General features: G+C 45.3%; 2 protein-coding genes across 6 annotated transcripts in view; both read left to right on the top strand.

Annotated features, from left to right (window-relative positions):
• The window catches only part of PLCH2 (phospholipase C eta 2), a 75,950-nt gene extending 64,563 nt beyond the window's left edge, over positions 1-11,387 (top strand). For 3 of the 5 annotated variants that reach the window (XM_059866621.1, XM_059866620.1, XM_059866622.1), the window contains 2 exons: positions 3,521-4,577; positions 8,434-11,387. In XM_059866621.1, the coding sequence (XP_059722604.1) occupies positions 3,521-4,577; positions 8,434-10,148 (2,772 nt within the window). In that variant the 3' untranslated portion in view covers positions 10,149-11,387. Of the gene's footprint in view, positions 1-3,520; positions 4,578-8,430 lie in introns of all 5 variants that reach the window. The other 2 variants (XM_059866623.1, XM_059866624.1) reach the window with 2 other exon arrangements.
• Positions 11,388-14,909: 3,522 nt separating this feature from the next.
• Positions 14,910-20,614, top strand: part of LOC132337754 (probable glutamate receptor) — a 12,030-nt gene continuing 6,325 nt past the window's right edge. The window contains exons 1-4 of the mRNA XM_059866580.1: positions 14,910-15,015; positions 16,624-16,655; positions 17,657-17,716; positions 18,775-18,954. Of these exons, the coding sequence (XP_059722563.1) occupies positions 14,943-15,015; positions 16,624-16,655; positions 17,657-17,716; positions 18,775-18,954 (345 nt within the window). The 5' untranslated portion in view covers positions 14,910-14,942. The remainder of the gene's footprint in view (positions 15,016-16,623; positions 16,656-17,656; positions 17,717-18,774; positions 18,955-20,614) is intronic.

The raw sequence follows: 20,614 nt of genomic DNA, 5'->3' as shown, positions 1-20,614 counted from the left end.
AGCAGTGAGATGCAATATCAGCATCAGGACAGCAGGAGGAGGCATCCAGCGGGCTGGGAATGCCCAGGTCCTCCTCCAGAGGGAAATTCGAGCAATCCTGAACAGGAAAACAGCTTTTTTAGACTTTAATCATCGCTTAGTTACTTAACTCAGCTCCCAAGTCGCTGCCCTTGCCAGCGGCGTTTAATGGAGGGGCCAATGCTCCTCCTCTTCATCAGTGAAGTATTTTCACTTCAAACCTCCTTTGGCAAATTCTCTCTGTTTAGCCTTAATTTTCTGGCCTTTCATGATTATTTGATCTTACTAACTTCTTCATGAGTGACTGGCTGTGATAGTTTGCAGAAGGGCAACCTGTCCGTTTCAACTTTGGCAGTTTTTTTGGGAATTAGATTTTTCTTGGTGTTCCCTGATTGCTTCTCATTGTCACTGCAGTCTCTCTGGGCTTGCTGGTGTTAGGGAGTGATTCTGTGCACTGACAAAATACAAGGATTTGGAAGGAAAGACTGTATGTGTTGTAGTTCTGGTTCTGTTTTGGTTTGTTTTTTTTTTTAATTTATATTTTTTAATAAAAACTACTGAAAATGTGGAACAAATATTACACATCCCTTTCTGGTTTGGTCTGTCTGAATTGCTTTTTGCTTTGATTTTTAGTTAACAGGCTGCTGTCCAAATTAGAATTTTTTCTTTTCTCCTCTCTTAATTATGGATAGAAAAATCACCCCAGTTATCAGCCTGGTTTGGTTTTTACCCATTCTTTATTAATTGGTTTTACCCATTCTTTATTAATCCAGAGATTTGAATGCAAACATTTACATTCTTGAACTTTTTTATAAATGGAGATATTCTGCCTGCTCAGTAGCTTGGTATTACTAAAACAGTCTCAGGTGAAAGAAAATAATCTTATGTGTGAAATCTCTTTCAGACTGCTCTGTTTCCTGGAAAGGCTTTTCTTTGTTTCTGTCTCTTCTGTGCTCTGCTGATGTACTGCAGAATTTCTTGTGGTTTTTCTAGATGTGCCTATCTCTGAGCTCCTCCCTCACTGTTACTCTGCCTTTACTCTGTCTGTTTGTGATTTCAGTGGGCTTCTCTATGTCAAAAAAGTCTCCTTTTAGAAGCAGAGCGTTTTTAGACGCCTTGAAGGTACCCCTCCTGTCCCAGGGAGGTGCAGACACCACCACACACCTGCATGCCTTGAGCTGGTGGCTTCATTAGCATCAACCTTTCCTTGGTAGCATTTTTGAGCTCTCCAACTCATGGAACATGGGCTGTGACATTTGACTGGGTCACCCCTGTGGGGTCATTGACAGCCACAGAGCCCTCCCCGTGTGAAGCAGATCCAGGATAAAGGTCCTGCCTCTCTCCCCCTTCTCTGAGCCTCTCCCTCTCCTGCCTTTTCTCTGGAGGGCTGCAATTCAAACCCCTTCTTTCACACAGAAAAGAATCATTTGCTAAATTGGGGGGAAGCCTCTTGTGCTGTTTTTCAAGTCTGCTTTCCAGAGTGAAGCAGCCCTGTAAAAGCTAGGCTGGAAGCTCAAAGAACAATGTCCTGGATCTCCCTCAAAACTGCTCTCCTTTATTTTTTTTCCCTTCTTTTAAAACCTTTTTTTCCCCCCAAGTTAACCAAATCTGCCTTTGTGTTCTTGAATCACTCCCTTGATTCAAGCAACAGTGTCCAGCTTAACAAAGCTGCAGCAAACAAGCCAGAATGACACCTTGGGCCCTGCACTGCGTGCCACCCATTCCATCAGTGCTTCCCTTTTCTTTTTGGTGGATATTATTTGTCTGTGTTGTTTGTATGACAATTTTTTTCTGGGTTTTGCAAATATTTATATTGTCTGATTTTTATAGCAATAAATTCATGTACTTGCCAACTTGTGTCCCAGTAATCCAAGCAAAACTGTTCAATAGTCTGGCTCTCACAGAAGATTTTCCAATATTTAATATCTGCCTTACATGGAAAAAATCAAACCCTGCTATCTTTATCTTATCCTAAAGGTAATTTTTGATAATGCCTTACTCACACTGGAAATTGGCACGTGATAACTAAACTTCAGTTAATTATAATTGACTAAATATTGTATAAAAAATAATATTGTGAACACTTTTACTGGCCCTTGTGTCAGCCAAATAAACCTTGGTCCCACATGCAGCTTGGTCAGGACACTTGGGGTAAAAGCAGCTCTTGGCCCAGGTTCAGTGCACAGGGCAGCCAACATCTGCATTAAGTCCTGCACAGCAGCACTGGAAATGCACAAGCAGGCACTCAAATATTTATTTTGGGGTGAAAGACTGTTGTAATTTAAATGAGACCCTTCTGTGCCATTGTCTGGCACTGCAGAAATGTGACCTCATGTGACATCAGAGTGCAAAACTGGAACTGACAGCGAGTGCCAGCGAGCGTGGCTGCTGCTCAGGTTCTGTCACGGGCTTCTTAAAATGCACTTCAGTCATGATCTACCCTGGCTTTATTCATCCTGGATGCTACAGCTGCTCAAAAGTCTGATCCAACTGGAAATAAGGAGAGCAAAGGGGGAGGAGTAGATTAAAAGAGAAATACCTTTCTGTGCCTGAAGTGATCTCTGTGCAAAGCAAGCCAGCGCTGACTCAGGCATCAGCCTGGGCTTGGGAAGTTGGCAAGTACACCTGGAATGTTTGCAGGAATGCTGGACCTCTGTTTCATTGAAATGTAAATCAGTTGTATGGTGGTGGGAGATTTATGCTGGTGAATTTGTGTGTTTAATGCTTAAATAACTACTGAAGACTGTGGAGAACTGTAATGTGACACTGACTAACCTCCCTTGTTTGTGGTGTGTTTCCTCAGTGCTGAACACATACACCAGTGTCTTGGGATAAGTGTTGTATGGTAGGAAAAATTACCAAAATGTAATCACACAGGTAGAAATTGAAATACTCAATGATCTTTTGTGTGTGTATAGTTAGCTGCTATTCATGTCAGTGCTCAATTCAATTCAAGTGTAGATCTCCTTTACGTTAAAAAAAATATCCTATTTTATGGTCAGTGTTTATTTCCCAGCAGTTCCTAGAAAATGCAGTCACAGCAGGAATTTTAAATACATCTGCTTTGGGTGAAACTGAGGAACTCTTCAGCTTTCACAAGGAAAACCTTGTAGACAGAAGTATTTCCTTTTTTTTTTTTTTTTGTCTTTTCAATAGCTCTGATGTTTATGTAGATGTTGTAAGCAATTACATGCTAGAAAGAAAATGATGACAAATACAGAGATAAGTGTGGCTGGAAAATGTTATCTAAAAACATAGCTGAGAAAAAAAAAGAAGATGTGTTATTTTGCAAGGCTGCTGTTAGTGATTTTTTTTTTTTTTCATTTTTAATGCCTGTCCTATTTCTGGGTTAGTTCTCATGCTGATGGTAGGAATATAGCAGGAGACTGTGTGTGAATGATATTTGTTCATGAGTTCCTGTGCCCAGAGGAAGAGCCTTGCATTTTTATTTTTATATTATTTTTATTTTTCTATTTTTATTCTTTTCTTATTTCTTTTGCAGGCCAAACAAGCTCTAGGTCTAAAAGGGCTGTTTCTCAGAAATCCAAAGCAGGCCTCTCTGGACAGTCATGCTGCTGGGCAGCTCCATCGCAAACATTCCTTTAGCAGCCACATCCTGAGACGGACGGCCAGTGCACCCACCAAGAGCCAGAAGAAGAACAAGAAGGGCTTTCCAGAAATTGCTTTTGACACAAAGGACAGCAGCTCTGCAGGGGCTGGAGAAGGGAGGGAAGTGGAAGCTGCCTCCCAGCCTCGCTTTGTGCAAGAGCCAGAAAGCGCTTCCCCGTCCCCAGCTCCCCGAGACGGTGCCGCTGGGGAGGCACCTGGCAGGGGCTTGAAAGGTAAGGCCCAGGGCTGTCCCCAGGGGCCAGGGCAGAGCTGTGCCCACCCCGGGGCTCCCTTCAGCGAGCCCTTGCCCAGGGCACACAGGGTGAGGCTGCAGGAGCCCCAGGGCGAGAAGCCGAGCGTCTTCGCCCGCTGTGCCATCAACAGCTCGGGCAGGATCGGAGTGGCCACCAACTGCATGAAATGCATGATTGGCTCCAAAGAGAGCCCTGACCCTGAGGGGCCCTGGAGCGACCACCCCGGCAGGTCCATTGTGGCCAGAGAGCCCCTGCAGCCTGGGCAGGGCAGCAGTGCAGAGGAGAGGGTAGAGCTGCACACCTGGGTGGTCAGAGGGCAGCCCAGGCCACTGTCAGATTTGCAGCCTTGCAGCAGCCCTGGAACTGCAGGTGACCTGAGGAGGAGCAGCCAGGCTTTGGTGAGCCCAGGGAAGACGAGTGGTGACTCTAAGTGCCACGGGCTAAAGGCTCCTCCCCGGCAGCGCTGGCAGTGCCACTCAGGTGGCAAGTATGGAAGCACTGTCAACTTGGTTGCAGCCAGCAATGGCTCTGTGTCCTCCAACTCCAGCAGTCTAGAAAGCCTTGGAAGCCCAGAATTCCCCAAGCACTGGTCTGAACCTTCTCGAAGGCAAGTGGGCACCCTCCAGAGGGAAATGAACGCCTTGTTCGTTCAAAAATTGGAGGAAATTCGAAGTAAATCCCCTATATTCTTTACTGGTAAGACCAGATTTTCTTCACCCTTCTCCACTGTAGATCACATCATTGTCTCAGCTTCTGCATAGCATCCTTACTTAGAAGCTCCTCTATGTTGTTTGGCTGTCAAGAGGTCTTTTTTTTTTTTTTTAATTTTGGCAATGGCAGAAGAAAAAAATCTGCATAAATATTTTTATTTTCTTTTTTGTAGACGTGTCTGGTTTAGCTTAGTCCTTGCCATGCCTAGTTAACCATCTGCAGTAGTGACACTGTCAGTAGTCCATAAATGTTGGGGTTGTTTGTTCAGGGCTTTTTGTTTCCTTGATTTTCTTAGTGAATGTGGTATGATACTAAGTAAATTTTAAGATCCAAACCAGAGCATTAAGTGAGATTGAATATGGAAAACCCACATCCACAAACAATATTTCCATTATCAGCCTTTGTGTTCCACTGAGGGATAACCCCATCAGGACTGATGTCTAATGTGCTCTCTGATAACAATAAACCCATTCCCTCCTCAAAGATCTTGCTGCCAGTCCAGGAATTACTGGATGGATTTCTCTGCTCTCTTCAGGAGATGTATTTTATAAACACAGCAGCCCTCTCTGCTCCTAAATGTGTGTGCAGACGTTTCTGCTGTGCTGTGATCTTGGTGGCCTGGGGGCAGAGGGTGTGATCTGCTGCTCCCTGGCATCAGCCAGGCTGGGGCACTCCTGCCATTCCCCACTGCCCCCCAAAATGTGCCCAAAACTTAGAGGAAAGTTCCTAAAGCTGCAGCATCCTGTGGTTGTTTCAAACTGGGACTGTGTGGCTGCACCTGTACCATGAGCTGGGGGTTTGTAGAGATGGGAAATCAAAGCAGAGGCAATCAAAGGATATCTTTTAGTAAGAAAAATGGCATTTTTCCTCCTGTTTGGCAGGAATGGGACAGAAGGAAAGAGATTTTGATAAGAATTTTCTGCTTCACAGAACTGTAAGGAGAAAGGAGGAAATGCAGGTTTTGGCAATGCAGCTCCTCTTCAAATCCCTCACCCTCCTTGTTAATTGTCCCAGAAATCTGGACACTGATGATTGCATGTTCAGGAGCAGTGAAGGGATTTTGGTGCTTTTCCTAAGATGTAATCCCTTTCTTAATAACAGATTCTGACTGCCCACCTATAGTGGGCTTCTTTGAAAGGCTCACACAGAAATTTGAGATATTTTACTTATTTGACCAATTTCATCTGGATGGGTGTCTGAAATTTACCTTCTATTTTTAAATACCATTTATTTTAAAGCATATTTTTCCAATATCAGCTTCAGACTCTTAGGAAAATACCAGGACAATGGGAGGGGTGAAATTTGCTGGTTCCCGTGACTTGCAGTTAATCCAAAGCAGCAGAACTCTTTCTATGCCTAAATTATTGGCATTGGGCTTTTCACAAACTCTGAGTACTGTGACATATGAAACCATTTCCCATTAGCAGTGCCAGCTCCCCTGCCAGCCCCCCCAAGTCACTAAACAAATATTGTGATATGCTTGAAATTTGATTAAATCCATCTGACTTCCCAAGCATGGAATCAGCAAACCCTTCAAATGATGAAATGGTGCCTTGGACTGGCTGCTGCTGGTCCAGTGACAGCCCCTCTGTTTGCACAAACAGCTCCCTTTCCCAAACTCCTGCAAGGCCATGCCTTGGGCCAGGAAACCAGGGAAACCAGCTCCATGGCTGCACTTGGGAATTGGCATTCTGCTGGGGGAAGTGCCCTGGGATAAGGCAGGAAACTATAGCTGGCCCTTTATTATATATTAAATCAATATATTTAATAACAATTATTCCTACAATATAAATATATAAATACACACAATTAAAATACATACAACAAAAATATAAACAACAATACAAACAAATGCAACAAAAACTATAAATATATAATATAAAAATACAAACATACATAAATAAATATATTTATCAATATTATAATAATATATAATATAAAGATATTTAATAATATTTTAATAATATTTATTATTACTATAGCTGGCCCAGCATTACACTTTCCAGTGATTTCCCTTCCCAGTGTGCCCCAATCTGTGCTGCTGGATGGGCAGAAGGAGAATTTATAAATCTGATCAGCTCTGGGCCCTTCCTGACACTCCTGCAGGCACTGAGAGTCTGGAATGTTGGATTTGGGCTATGGAATGTTGGAGTTGGGCTATGGAATGTTGGATCTGGGTTATGGAATGTTGGAGTTGGGCTATGGAATGTTGGATTTGGGGTATGGAATGTTGGAGTTGGGTTATGGGCACAGGTGCCTGATTCCCTTCCAGCACTCCCAGCTAAGGCAGGTCAGGGCAGAGCTGCTCCCACCCCTGAGTTCTGCACTGGGCTGGAAATCCTGGTATTCCAGGAAAGGAAAGGCCTGGTATTCCCTGGTCAGGTTCTGGGAGTGATGCTTCCCATTAGGAGAGGGCTTTGGAGGAATCCAGATTCCTCTGAGAGACCTGGGAGGTGTCCTTGCCTATTTCAGGGTACTTGAAACTTGATGATTTTTAGGGTCCTTTCCATCACAAACCACTCTGTGATTCCATGATTCTGTGATTCCATTCCCCCATCCAGTGGAGCGTGTTCCTTCAACACTAACAAATATTTTGATTTTAAAAAAAAAAAAAAAAGAAGAACTTAATATCTGTCCATGTGTGGATTCCATTGAGTGCTCTGGTTGGTCAGAAATTCTTAGGATCCTACAACTATGTGTGAATATTCCTGTATGTCTCCTTTCCCTCCCTCAGCACTAATTTATCCTGTTATCTGCACCTGCCTTCCCTACATTAATTGGATTTTTCCTCTGTTCTGTCCTATTATTCTACATGCACACTCTCTCTCTCTAGTTAAGAACTGAAAGGACAAGCAAGTCAAAGGTAATGTCTGCTGAGTGTCCCTGATTTCAGCCCTTGTTGCCTGTAGTCCTGGTTTTCCCCTGTTTGCTGCCCTGTAGTTACCTGCTCCTGTACCCTTGAGGCTGTGATCTGGCTTGGTGGTGCTTTGTTAGTTCTGGAATGCATGTCTGCACTGTGCTTTGGAGATTTGGGAAATCATCTCTTTGGCATGATTGCTTTGGCTCCTGGGGTGCAGGTGATAAACATTGCAGAGGATGGAGCATTTTCTCCAGGTAATTGGTGGCTGGAGTGATTCTCCAGGGCTGCACTCACAGCCTGCTGTTCATGACCCATCTGTCTGCAGAGGTTTTTTTTTAAATAGAAATTACCAAGTTTTTTTAGGAAGAACAAAGTCTGTTTAAAGCTTTGTTTTGTTTTTAAAAGTCCCATTGCCAACATTCCACTGTCTGCAGATCATTTGTAATCTGCTCCACAAGTCCTGTGCTGCTTCTCTTCTGAGTGGTTGGTCACTGGGATCACATCTGCTGGTCAAACTGGTGTTTGATCATTGTACTTGCTCTGGTTGTGCTCTGATACCCTGACCTGTTTGAGTGCTGGAAGGAAGGAAAACTGAAAATCAAGTGGTGCTGGATGGTGGAGGAAGAAAAGCTGGTTTACAAAAGGGGTCACAAAGGGCAAAAATTGCTGGGTACTGTTGTTGTTTGATAAGAAAACCAGAACAGTCACATGGTGCTGCTGTGCATGGACTGAGATTTCTTGAAGCAACAGGGCTTTGTGCAGCTAAAACTCAATGTGCAAAATGTTTTGCTGCCTTTGGCCAGGCATTTGAAATCTCTAGTTATTTTTAAAATCATTATTAACATGGACAACTTGTACCTTGAGAACAGTGGTAACACATAAGGAATGAATCTTAGCTCAGCTGTAATTTGTAAGAGATAACTAACCCTGTATCTCTGTTTTTCTTGTTTCTTTCTTTTTCTTTTCATGCCTCCCAAGCAGATGTCTGCCACTTCTCCATGCAGAGGTCAGTCACTTCTTTATGCAGCCTAGAAACGATCACAGAAGAGCCTGTCCTTGCCACTGAGAGCCATCACTGCAGCCTTCTCTTCCCCCTGCCTGTTACCCCTTACAGTGACTCTGAGGAAGGATCTGGCTCTGACCATTCCACCGAAGCTCCATCAGAGGGGAGCAGCACACCCAACCAGCCTCAAGAGCCCCCACCCTCCAGAGAACAAGGAACAATTCTGGCTGCAGAAGACCAAGGCCAGGATGTCCCAAAAGCAGCTGACACAGGTTTGGTAGCCCCAGAGGATGAGAGGACAAGAGTGGCAGGATGTCCCACAGTAGGAAATGGCTGGACACAGCGCAGTGAGGCTGAAGAGCAGGGTGGATCAGCAGCCAGGCTGGTAGAGGCAGCAGATCACGGTGCTGGCCAGCCTGTAGGAAACTGCCAGAAGCAAAACCAACCAGGTCAGGTATTAGCAGACACAAAAAGCACCTCTGTATGCAAAGGGCAAAACCCGCGTGCAGCAGCTGTTCCACCCCAGCAAAGCAGTGTCAGTAACAGCCCCCAGGCAGATTCTCCCCAGAAAGCCTGGGCTGCACAGGCTCTCCCTGTCCCTGTTCCCCAGACGAGCTCTTACACGTTGGCAAGAAGGCCAAAGAGTGAAGGACTGAAGACGTCAGACTCCTCAGCCTTAATAAAAATCCCGAGCAGCCAGTCTCCAGCAGCTGAAGTGTACTTTGATGCCACTGTCAATGACCGGATCTGGAGCAAGCTGGACTGTGCCAGCCACCGTGACAGCATGTCCTCCTCGTCCAGCATGTCCTCCAACGACACCGTCATCGACCTCTCCCTCCCCAGCCTGGCCCGCAAAAGCCTCCCGGACCTGGGCATCCGCCAGGACAGCCTGGAGCCCCTGGCCATCAGGAAGGGCATGCGCCCGCGCTCCGCCACCGCCTGCAGCAACGAGATGCCAATGGTCAGCAAGAGCAAGTCCAACCCCAACCTGAGGTCTGGCCAGCTGCCGGCCGACGAGCTGTGCCCCCGGCCCCTGGCCAGGAGCCCTCAGGACGCCTTCTCGTCCATTCCTAGAAGGCACACCTGGAGCAGGCTCTACATGGAGAGTCTCAGGCAGTCCTCTAACAAATCCAAAGCGCATGACACGGTCGTGAATAACCAGGCAAAGTCCAAAAGCCTCGGGGACCTTACCTCTGATGACATCGTGTGCACCTTTGAAAGCAAATACCGCAGCATCAGCAGGAGCTTCGTCACCCGCTCCATGCGGGAGCAGCGCCGCTCCTCCAGCCTGCGGCCCTCGGCCAAATCCCGGGACGAGCTGACGGAGCAGCTGAAGAAGCTGACGGCCTTCCAGCAGGAAAACGACATCACCTCCCCCATCAGGCTCGAGCCCAGCGAGTCGGAGGAGGAGGGCGAGAGCGTGGGGCTGCTGCGCCGCTCGTCGTCGCGCAGCCAGAGCCGCGTGCGCTACATCGCCAACAGGGCGCGGCAGGCCCAGGAGAGGCAGCGCCTGCAGGGCCGGGCACAGCTCGGGGGCAGCCCCATCGAGGAGAGGGGCAACCCCGAGGGCGCCTGCAGCGTGGGCAGGGCTGGCTGCACCGACCCCGCTGCCCACACGGCCCTGGCGGCCTCGCCCAAAGGGCAGCCCGAGTGCGCGGCCGACACCGAGGTGTTCTTCATGCTCAAACTGTGACCCTGGCGGCGCTGGGCGCTGCTGGCACTCCTGTCACAGCAAAACCTGAGAGGCCCAAAATGTCCTGTGCTTCCTGGCCTTCCCCTGAGCCAGGGGTGCTTGGTACCACGACTCCAAAGGAACTGACGAGGATTCACTTTTAATTGCGCTTTGCCCAGCCTCCCTTTGGGCCTCCTTTGTGTGTGACCACTTCTTGCGTTTGCAGTTTGCTCTTGGTCTTTACTAATTTCAATGATTCTTCTGACAACAGTGACCTTAATGTGTAATAGCTACATGTGATGCTAACGACAGCTAAGGTGAATTTTTCTTTTACAAATCGTGGATCCATGTAAGGAGGCTGAACTTAAAATCACATTTTATTTTCTGGAAGAGTTTGAGGCCTCTGAGGGTGTGAATTAATAATGTAGTAGATACAGTCCATCTTCCATTGTGGACCTGCTTATTTCAGTGAAAATCCATATTTTCTCTTTGAAGAAAAGCTCTCTTGTTCCAAAGCAATGCTTTTATAAACTCAGCCTGTTTATATATCTATATATATATATATAAATATCTATATATATACACCTGTGTGTATGCAAAGATATGTCTGCACATGTTTGTACACATGCACACCCTGAACCTGAACTGTGACTGCTCCTTGTCTCAAGGCATTGTCTGAGGAAATTGAGACAGGAGAGAGAAGGGAATGGCTAAAAATAGAAATATCTTCTGACTTTACTTCAGAAATGGCTATGAAGCATGTTAGTCTTTTCTTGAAACAGCACTGTCCCTTCTTATGGTATTTTAACAATGCTGCTGTACATAGCACTTTTTGGATGAATTTTACTATTTCTGTATTGCACTGCCATGCAAAATTTTCAATGATATGTTTAAAAACAAAGAGATATTTAATTTTTTTAGATGGACATATTTAGAATTAAATAACAACAGAGTAATAATTTTTCCTCCCCCCTTTTTTTTACTTTTTATTTTTAGGGATGTTGTCATGTGTCCCCCCCAGTCCCCATTTATGATGTCATTTATTATAGATGTACATTTTATCAGTGATGGAGAAGAATGTTTACTGAGATGCATTTTAAAGAGAAACAGAGGTTTAATTTTATTTTAGGCTGCATAGAGTCCCTATTATTGAGAGGATATTTTGCCTTTGTAATGATTCTTTTGTGTATATTGCAAAATTTAAGAATTTGTTTGTTAAAACCACCTTACACTACTAAAATAAACATATTTAACCTCCCAGCTGGTGACTCTTTAGCTGTACCACAACACTGGGGTTTGTGATACACAAACATGGTTCATTCTATCTGCTTTGTTTTTCAGCTTCCTTTGTGGATAACATTTAATTTTACTCTTTTTCAGAGGGGCAGCCAGCACAGACCCACTCAGATTTTCTCAGGTCCTCCAGAACTTGTGCAAGGATTGGCAGACTGATATTATGTGGTGTGAGACACAGCACAGGGGCTGGGGCAGGATGAAAACTCTGGGGCAACTGGTGGAATTAGTAGCCAAACAGACAGAAGGAGTGATCCATCCTGGAGCAGCTGTACAAGTAACACAGATGGCCCTGTTTCAGCACTGAGGGGGTTTAAAGTCTGGCTGAAAATGCTGCAGCTCAGTTTTGCTCTTCACCTGTCACTTGACTGAAAAATCACTTCTATTCCTGTCCCAGCAAAGTGCACAGTGAAAGTGCATTTTACTTCCTTCCCACTCCTCCTGGAAGGGTTGTCACTTGTGGAGCTGGGAAGGGGCTCTTGGTTCTCATTTTAGAATCACTTGGCCACAAAAATTTAAATTCTGAGATACCAAAACAGTAACAAAATTTAAACTCTGAGATACCAAAATGTAAGGCTGACTGTGTTATCACCATAACACAGCCATGGGGCTGGAGGGGTTAAATTTCCTGATTAAATCTTTTCAAATGCTCTCCAGCATGTTTGGTCTGAAAATATTCCCTGAGTTTTCCAGGCTGGCTCAGATCTGCCCAGCTTGTCTGCAGGACTCAGATCCCAGGGCAGCTTTGTGCAGCAGAGCTTTGGGATGTGCACTGGGGTGACCCCACAGCATCACTGCAGGCTCGCAAGGGAGGGAGGTGAGGCTGCAGCAGAACGTGGGATCTGCCAAGAGGAGCCTCCCATTGTGCCCCAGCACAAAGCAAATTTCATTAACATTCTCTGGGTGAAAAGTCATTCATGTAAATACTTTAATTTCGGGCTGAAAAGCTGCAGGGAGTCGCTGCTTTTGTAACTTTAATGCTTTTGCAGCTTTAATGTCAAGTACATGCAACTTGACAGCTTTGGAAAGTTAATGTTTGAAAAGCCTATTTGTGTCTTCTCAAAGACTGAGTCTCACAATCAGATTATTTTCATCTTTAATTGATTAAGCAACACTTGTTAAATGAATGCACCTCACAGGAGGAGCATCATGGAGCACTTTAAAACATTTACCTTGGTTCAGAATTTTAACCAACGGTGTCTGGATCTAAATCATTAGGGAACATGTGACATTTGCCCTCTTGCTTCCAAATTGATAGCAACCATTTTTGCAGCTTGTGTTGTGACACTATCTAAGACTGACCTTTCATCATGTATTTTTTTATTCCTATAAGTGGAATTCATTCCAGCATCTAAGAATTATTTGGAATTTAAGTCAGCAGAAGGTCATGGTTTTGCTCTTCATTCTTCTGCTCTTCCTGTGCATCCTGAGACTCCAGGATGGGCATTAAAGGGTAAGATCTGAGATCCAGAGTCTCCAGATCACGAGCAGTGTGCTGGACATGGCTGGACGTGGGATTTGTGGTCTGTATTCCTCCAGCTTGGCCTTCCTGAGCACTGCTAATGAACATTCAATTGTGTCCTTCAAAGCTGATTTTGTCTGTGTGATCAACAGGCAGGAAAACAGGCACGGCTGCTGGGGACAGTTCCAAAGAGAGGAACTTTACAGCAGCACCACAGGACAGTGAGGAATTCCGTGAGTCCTGATGCAGCATCCAGCTGCTGCACCCAGCTGCTTCCAGAGGCTCCCCTTTGGTGAGGTCTCCTCCTTCCCCGAAGGTGTCCCCTGGTCCAGCTGGCACGTTGAGAGCCACTCCTCCTCCTCCTCCTCCTCTCCCGGGTATTTAACCCAGCACGGGATGCCCAAACTCGCTGGATCCTCACTCCTGGGCCGGGCATCCCAAGCAGCTCCCGCACGGACCCACGGACGGACGGACAGACGGCCCAAGGGAGTCTGTAAGTGACAATCTGCCTTCAGTTCGTGCTCTGCTTCTGGCAAGGGGCAAAGCCTGCTGCCACCGGCTCCTTCCTGGCTTTTTAACCCACATTTGCAGCCTATCTGTGCTTTGAGATGAGCTGCGTGTTTAACACCTTTCTGTTCAAGGGGATGCCAGCAATTCCAGCTCTGGTCAGTTTGGGCACCACTTGAAACACAGGTACCAAATTGGAAGGGAAAAGGAACAGGAATTTAGAGGCTAAACCTACCAGGAAAAGCACAGCTCCTCCCTGGCTCAGCCTGAAGGCTGCTGCTTCTTCTATATATATTTTTTTTCCCTGGTTGATGCAGCTGCTCAGTTTTTGTGCTGCTCTGGCAACAGCCAAGGGCAGCAGCTACTTTGCCTAAAAAGCAGTTGTAGGAAAAGTCAGTGTTTGTTGGTTTTCTCAGCTTTTACAGAGATGGGGCAACTGAGAAGCATTTTAAAAGTTTTTATTCCATTATATATTACATCTCTTGTGAGACACAAGAGATGTAAAACTCAACACCATTCCATCAGAAGCCAAACTATTTCCTGGTGACAATACAATGCATCTTTCACAGCTCCAATTCTCTAAAACATCTGGTCTTTTTGCAAGGCCATATTTTGAAACTTGTTGAAATTTGTCTCTAGTTCAATCTCAATCTCAACAATATCATCTCCATTCCTAAATCAGCCCACCTTGTTTCAGTATTTGCATACAGATGTACAAGGCTGTAAAAGCTTTCTCTCAGGTTTTGAGAATTCTTTTCAAACCCATTTCTCACAAGTGTTGGCTGATGTACAGCTCAGATCTCAGCCCTCTCCTCTGGGATCCTTTCACAAGGATCAACATTTCCCCATTTGGCAGAATGTTTTAACAGCAGCAACAACAAAATCACCATTGAAATTTAACCTGGAAAGAACCTTCTGTGGAGGTTTTAATTATTTCTCTCATTAGGAAAAATGAATGAGGGAAAGTGCTGAGCTGTAATGCTGAGAGTTTTCATGGGATGCAGGATTGGGGAAATTTCCTAAAAGCTGATGAGGTAAGATCCCTAAATCCAGTGTTTTCTGAGCATCAGTCAGCCACAAGTAATGCCATGGGGAGTATATTTTTGCCTACACCCCCTCATAAATAATAAGTTTTCTTGGACATTTTTAGTTTATTTTTTATCATTTCTGGTGGAATGGTGTCCTGTACCTTGCTGGACAGCAAATACCATTTAAAATATTGTTGCTGCTTCCTCTCCTGCCCTTTCCCTGGGGGGGAACCCACAGGGAGAGAACCACCAGTGGGTAAATGCCTTTTTTAGGTTTGTCACATCCTTTTGCTGCAGTGGGGACTTCACCAGAGCCTTTCTTTGGTGTTTGTTCTGGCTGAGCTCAGCAGTGACTGTTTTCAGCTGGAGACTTCATTTGGAATTGTGGCTCTACAGAAAAAGGAGCAGAAAATCCAGGACAAAGTGATCTCACCCCGTGATGGGGAACTGTGGAACCAGGTTTAACTGCTTGCCTTTCACCTCCAGCAGGAAGGTTCCTGTAGAGCAGCAGGAATTTCTGCTCCCATGGATAAATCCCTTCACTTCACAGTCTGTGTGCTCACAGCCCTGCTGCTCCTGAGGGAATCAAGCCAGGCAGGTGAGGAGAAGGATCCAGAAGTGTTGCCTGCACCCAAATCTGGTTTTGTTCTTCTTTAGATCATTCATTCCTTCAGTTTGTACCTGCCACTGCTTGCAGGAATTTGTCCTAATCTCAGAATTTGCTTTCAAATGGGTTATTAAAAAATTCCCCAGGGCTCACCTGGTGGCTGGGACTTGGTGAGTGCTGTCCCCAAGTGCCTTTGATGTCCCCAAGTGCCTTTGATGTCCCCAAGTGTCCTTGCTGCTACAGCTGAAAGCCAGATGACAGAGATGGGGGAAGATGAAAAAAGCCAAGGAAAAGGGGTGGGTTTAGCTGTGGTTATTGTGGTTAAAGCTGCACTTCTGGGAGTTGATGGTCCCTTGGGGATGGGGGTAAAACTGAGGGCAGGTGGCCAGTCCTGAGCAGTGCCAGGAGCCTTTTCCCCACGAGCCCAGCAGGAGCCTCCCTTTGGAAGGCTGGGCCAGCTCAGGGTAGCAGGAGCAGAGAAAAAGCTGATTTTTTTTACAGCCACACTCTCTTCCTGCAACCACCAACCTATGGGGAAGGGAGGGATGAGCCCTTCTCTTTGTCCTGTGCTGCTGCAGCCTCCCAGGAGGATTCCCAGGAGGATCCCCAGGATTTCCAGGAGGATTCCAGCAGAATCCTCGATGCTGGGCACTGTCACTGCCATGACCTGGGGTTGGTGCTGCAGCCCCATCACCCCTGGGCCTTTCAGGAGGGCTCACAAAGGGGCTTTGAGCTGGGAGCTGGAGCCCTCAGAAGGCTCTGCTGCCTTCCAAGGAACCCCACGGGGCCTCCAAAAGCTGCTGCTGGCTTTAAAGGGTTTCTAAAGGGAGACAAGAGAAGTCCTTTGTGGAGATTTCCAGCCCCCATGGAGAACTGTAGTGGAGAGGGAAAAAACAGGTTTTGTTTTACAATAATGTGGAGTTCAGCACAAGGCCAGAAAATGCAACACCAAAGAAGGAAAAATAAATACATAATGAATGAATATGCTGTTATATTTAGAGAAAAACTCACAGCTTTTGCTTGAAAGAAGTGAAAACATCCTGCATTTTTTAGTTTATCTTGAGGGATTTTGGCTTTTGTGCTGTGAATTCTCTGAGTCCAAGGAACAATGCTAAGCAGATTCTAGAAGAATCATCCTGGGCAATTAGTAAGCAATATATTGACAAAATTGTGGTTTTAATTCTGCATCTGAGATGCAGAACCTGCCAGCAGTAGGGGAAAGGAGGAGTAAGAAAAATCAGTGTCTGGGAAGTGGGTGGTGAGGAACTTTTGGGTTCTCCTCAGGGGAAGATGGGGCTTGGCAGGAAAGGGGGAAGGTCTGGGCTGTGTGAGGAAGAGGAGCTGGTGCTGCCCCTCCTCATGGATGGACTGGCTGTGCAGGAGTCCCCCAGAGGGTGAGGGACATAAGTGACATCATTAAGTGACATCAGAACCTCCTGCAGCCCCTCTCTGCTGCCTCTGCCTTCTTCTGTGCCCTGGGGGAGGAAACAAAGGGAGGTTGGGAGTTGAGGGTGATTGTCCTGATGATTTCATGCCCTGTGAAATGAGGAGCTGTGAACACAAGCCCCACACAAATCTGATTCTGTTGTGTTTTTCCAGGAGCTGGGAGGAATGATGATGCTGTGAGTAAGGTATGTCTGAGTTCATTAGTGCAGAGCCACTGACGAAGGTGTGGGGCAGATGATTTTACATATTTAATTCAGAAATAGAGATCAGAAGGTGAAAGATTTTCATCTTTGAAGAGTTATTATTTCAAGAACACTGTGGCTGTATTATTTCATGGCTGGCTGTGTCTCTGTGCTGTTTTCCTTTGTTTGTTTTTGTGAGGTTATTTTTGACTGATTTTTTTATCCAGAGCTCAGAATTCAGTTGTGCCCCAGGGAAGAACCTGCCAGTAGCCCTTGTCTTCATGGCTGGTAGAGTTGGGGAACTTGTGATCACAGCTTTCCACTCAAAGCTCATCCCTCAAACCTTTCCATTGCACAGAGAGAATTAATCCAAGATCCACTGGCTCCTGGAAGGACTGAGGTTTCTTTTGATGTTTTGTACTGCATATATATATATTTATGTATTCACACACACATCCTCTCTCTCTGTCTAGAAAAATCACCCTGTAATTTCCAATAAGCAGACACATTTCAGACCAGCAAACCTCACAGAACCTGACACTTCACTAGAAAAAGCTCCAATTGCCCTGCAGTGCCTTTGATGAGGAATCCTCTCGAGTGGGTGACTGTAAAATTGGAAGTTGTATCTTTAACTCACAGAAATGAATCCACTTTTCCTCTCCTCCTCCTCCTCTCAGGTTTCCAACTGTTCTGGAATTGCTCTCTAATGAGACCTTAATTGGCTGCTAATTCTTTTGTCTGCAGCAGGAATTGGTCTCTTGGGAAGGCTGCACACCCCATCCGAAGATGAGCAGCAATATTTGCAGCGATTTTTGTTTGCACCAGGCAGTGAAGTGATCACCAGGCTGTGATTTCTTCATTAGTCAGGAGACAGCAGCAGCCACTGCAGCTTTAGGGCTGGTGGAACCCCCTGCACCCCCCAGGTCACCCCAAAGCAGGGCCCAGCCTGGTGGAGCCATGCTGGCACTTTGAAACCCAACTGTGCCTCAATTTCTGCTCTGCAGGGCACAGACCCACGGGGAGCAGGAGAGGGACTCCCAACCCTGACTGTCACAACCATCCTGGTAAGGCCTGACAGGGCAGGGGACAGCTGGAGCTGCTCTTGGCATTGATTTGATTTCTCTTACTGATGTGCAGGGGGGTGTGGGCTGGCCTTGGCAGCGATGTCCCTGCTCCTGGCAGGGTTTGGGGGGCTGGCTCAGGGCTGTGGAGGTGCCAGCTGTCTGCAGTGGGCACAGGGAGGATTTGGGGGGCTGTGTCCGTGCTCTGGGGGGGCAGCCAGGTCTCTCTGCTGGGCTGCACCCGAGGGGCTCAGTCCCCTGAGTGTTGTATGGGAACAATGTAAAGGTCACACAGGGACAAACCCAGGGATAAAATCCCCAAATGCATCACCAGGTGCTCCAGACAAGCAGGAGAAGCTGCAGCAGGGAATTTTCTGATCCTGTTGTGTGCCTCACCTCAGGCTTTGATGGGCCAAAATGAAAATATTTGGCTTTTAGGCTGAGAAGAGATTTTTCACTCATTCCTGTGGTGCCTGTGACCTGCAGGATGCAGCTGCCCTGGGGGTGGTTCATGAATCCAGGGAATATCTTCCCAGCCTGGAAACAAGGAATTTTATTGATATCAACATTTTCTGGGATTCCTCCCTCCCACAATTCCCAACTTTTTTTTGGGCTAATTCCCCTTTTCCCACCCAAAACTGCAGCAGGAACACAACTGCACTAAAGGGGGGGGTTGAGAAATTTTGGGAATTATGGGAATTTGAGGAATTCTGGAATTTTTTTGGGGGGCTGTGATGAGTACAACCCCAGTTTGAGGCAGCCCCGGGAATTTCCATGGATTTCACATCTTAAAAATCCCCCAAACCCTAAAAAATCCTTCTTTAGCTCTGCCAGAATTCTGGGAAACTTCAGGAATTTGGGAATTTTGGAGGGGAGAAATCTGGAAAATATTGATGGCAATAAAATATTTTAAAAAAAGAGGAAAAAAAGGAAAAAAAAAAAAGGAAAAAAAAAAAAGAAAAATAAAATATAAAAAAACCATGGTGAGGAATAACGGGGTGGGTTTACCAAGGCCGGGTTTAACCCCGTGGGCTGAGCTGGCTGTGTGTCCCCCCCTCCAGGAGGATCCCTACGTGATGGTGAGGGGAGCAGAGCTGGAGGGGTACTGCATGGAGCTGCTGGCAGCCCTGGCGGGGATGCTGCGCTTCCAGTACCGCGTCAGGGTGGTGGGAGACGGCCAGTACGGGGCTGTGGCCGCTGGAGGCAACTGGAGCGGCATGATCGGGGAGATCCTCAGGAGGGTAAGGGCAGCCCCTCCCCAGCGCCTGCGCGGGATCCTGGAAACAGGGATGTTGAGCTAGTGCCCATGTCCAGCTGTGATTTATTGGAAATATTCATATTGAGCTAGTACCCATATCCAGCTGTGATTTATTGGAAATATTCATATTGATCTAGTACCCATATCCAGCTGTGATTTATTGTAAATATTCATATTGATCTAGTACTCATATCCAACTGTGATTTATTGGAAATATTCATATTGAGCTAGTGCCCATATCCAGCTGTGATTTATTGGAAATAGGGATGTTGATCTAGTACTGATATCCAGCTGTGATTTATTGGAAATATTCATATTGAGCTAGTGCCCATATCCAGCTGTGATTTATTGGAAATATGGCTATTGATCTAGTACTCATATCCAGCTGTGATTTATTGGAAATGTGGATGTTGATCTAGTGCTGATATCCAGTTGTGATTTATTGTAAATATTCATATTGATCTAGTACCCATATCCATCTGTGATTTATTGGAAATATTCATATTGATCTAGTACCCATATCCAGCTGTGATTTATTGGAAATATTCATGTTGAGCTAGTGCTCATATCCAGCTGTGATTTATTGGAAATATTCATATTGATCTAGTACTGATATCCAGCTGTGATTTATTGGAAATACTCATATTGATCTAGTGCCCATATCCAACTGTGATTTATTGGAAATATTCATATTGATCTAGTACTCATATCCAGCTGTGATTTATTGGAAATGTGGATATTGATCTAGTACCCATATCCAGCTGTGATTTATTGGAAATATTCATATTGATCTAGTACCCATATCCAGCTGTGATTTATTGGAAATAGGGATGTTGATCTAGTACTCATATCCAGCTGTGATTTATTGGAAATATTCATATTGATCTAGTACCCATATCCAACTGTGATTTATTGGAAATGTGGATATTGATCTAGTACCCATATCCAACTGTGATTTATTTGAAATAGGGATGTTGATCTAGTACCCATATCCAGCTGTGATTTATTGTACATATTCATATTGATCTAGTGCCCATATCCAGCTGTGATGGACAAAAACTCTCTGACAGTTTAGAGTTAGAAAGTGTGTGTTTGTTGTGGGATCCTCCCAAATACACACTGCAATTTAAAGGTGATTACAGAGTTCTTTTATGTATAAAAGTATTAATTTACAGGTGATTACAGAGTCCTTTTATCTGTACAAGTATGGAATACCCAAAAATACAAATACATATTCATTGCTTTGGTACATCCCATTCCCAATATGGATGTTGATCTAGTACTGACATCCAACTATGATTTATTAAAAATATGGATATTGGTCTAGTACCAATATCCAACTCTGATGGACAAAAACTCTCTGACAGTTGAAAGTTAGAAAGTGTTTGTTCATTGTGGGATAGCTCCCAAATACACAGTGCAATTTACAGGTGATCACAGAGCCCTTTTATCTATAAGTATATAAGAGAATATAAGAGTATCTAGAAGCATATAAGAGTATTGAATACCCAAAAATACAAATACATATTCATAACTTTAGTACATCCCATTCCCAATATGGATATTGATCTATTGACTTGGATATCCAAAATCTTTGGATTCTGATATCCAAAAACTCTCTAACAGTTTAGAGTTAGAAAGTG

This window comes from Haemorhous mexicanus, chromosome 23, assembly GCF_027477595.1.
Source record: "Haemorhous mexicanus isolate bHaeMex1 chromosome 23, bHaeMex1.pri, whole genome shotgun sequence".
Lineage (NCBI taxonomy): Eukaryota > Metazoa > Chordata > Aves > Passeriformes > Fringillidae > Haemorhous > Haemorhous mexicanus.
This window is presented reverse-complemented; position numbering and strand designations above follow the sequence as displayed.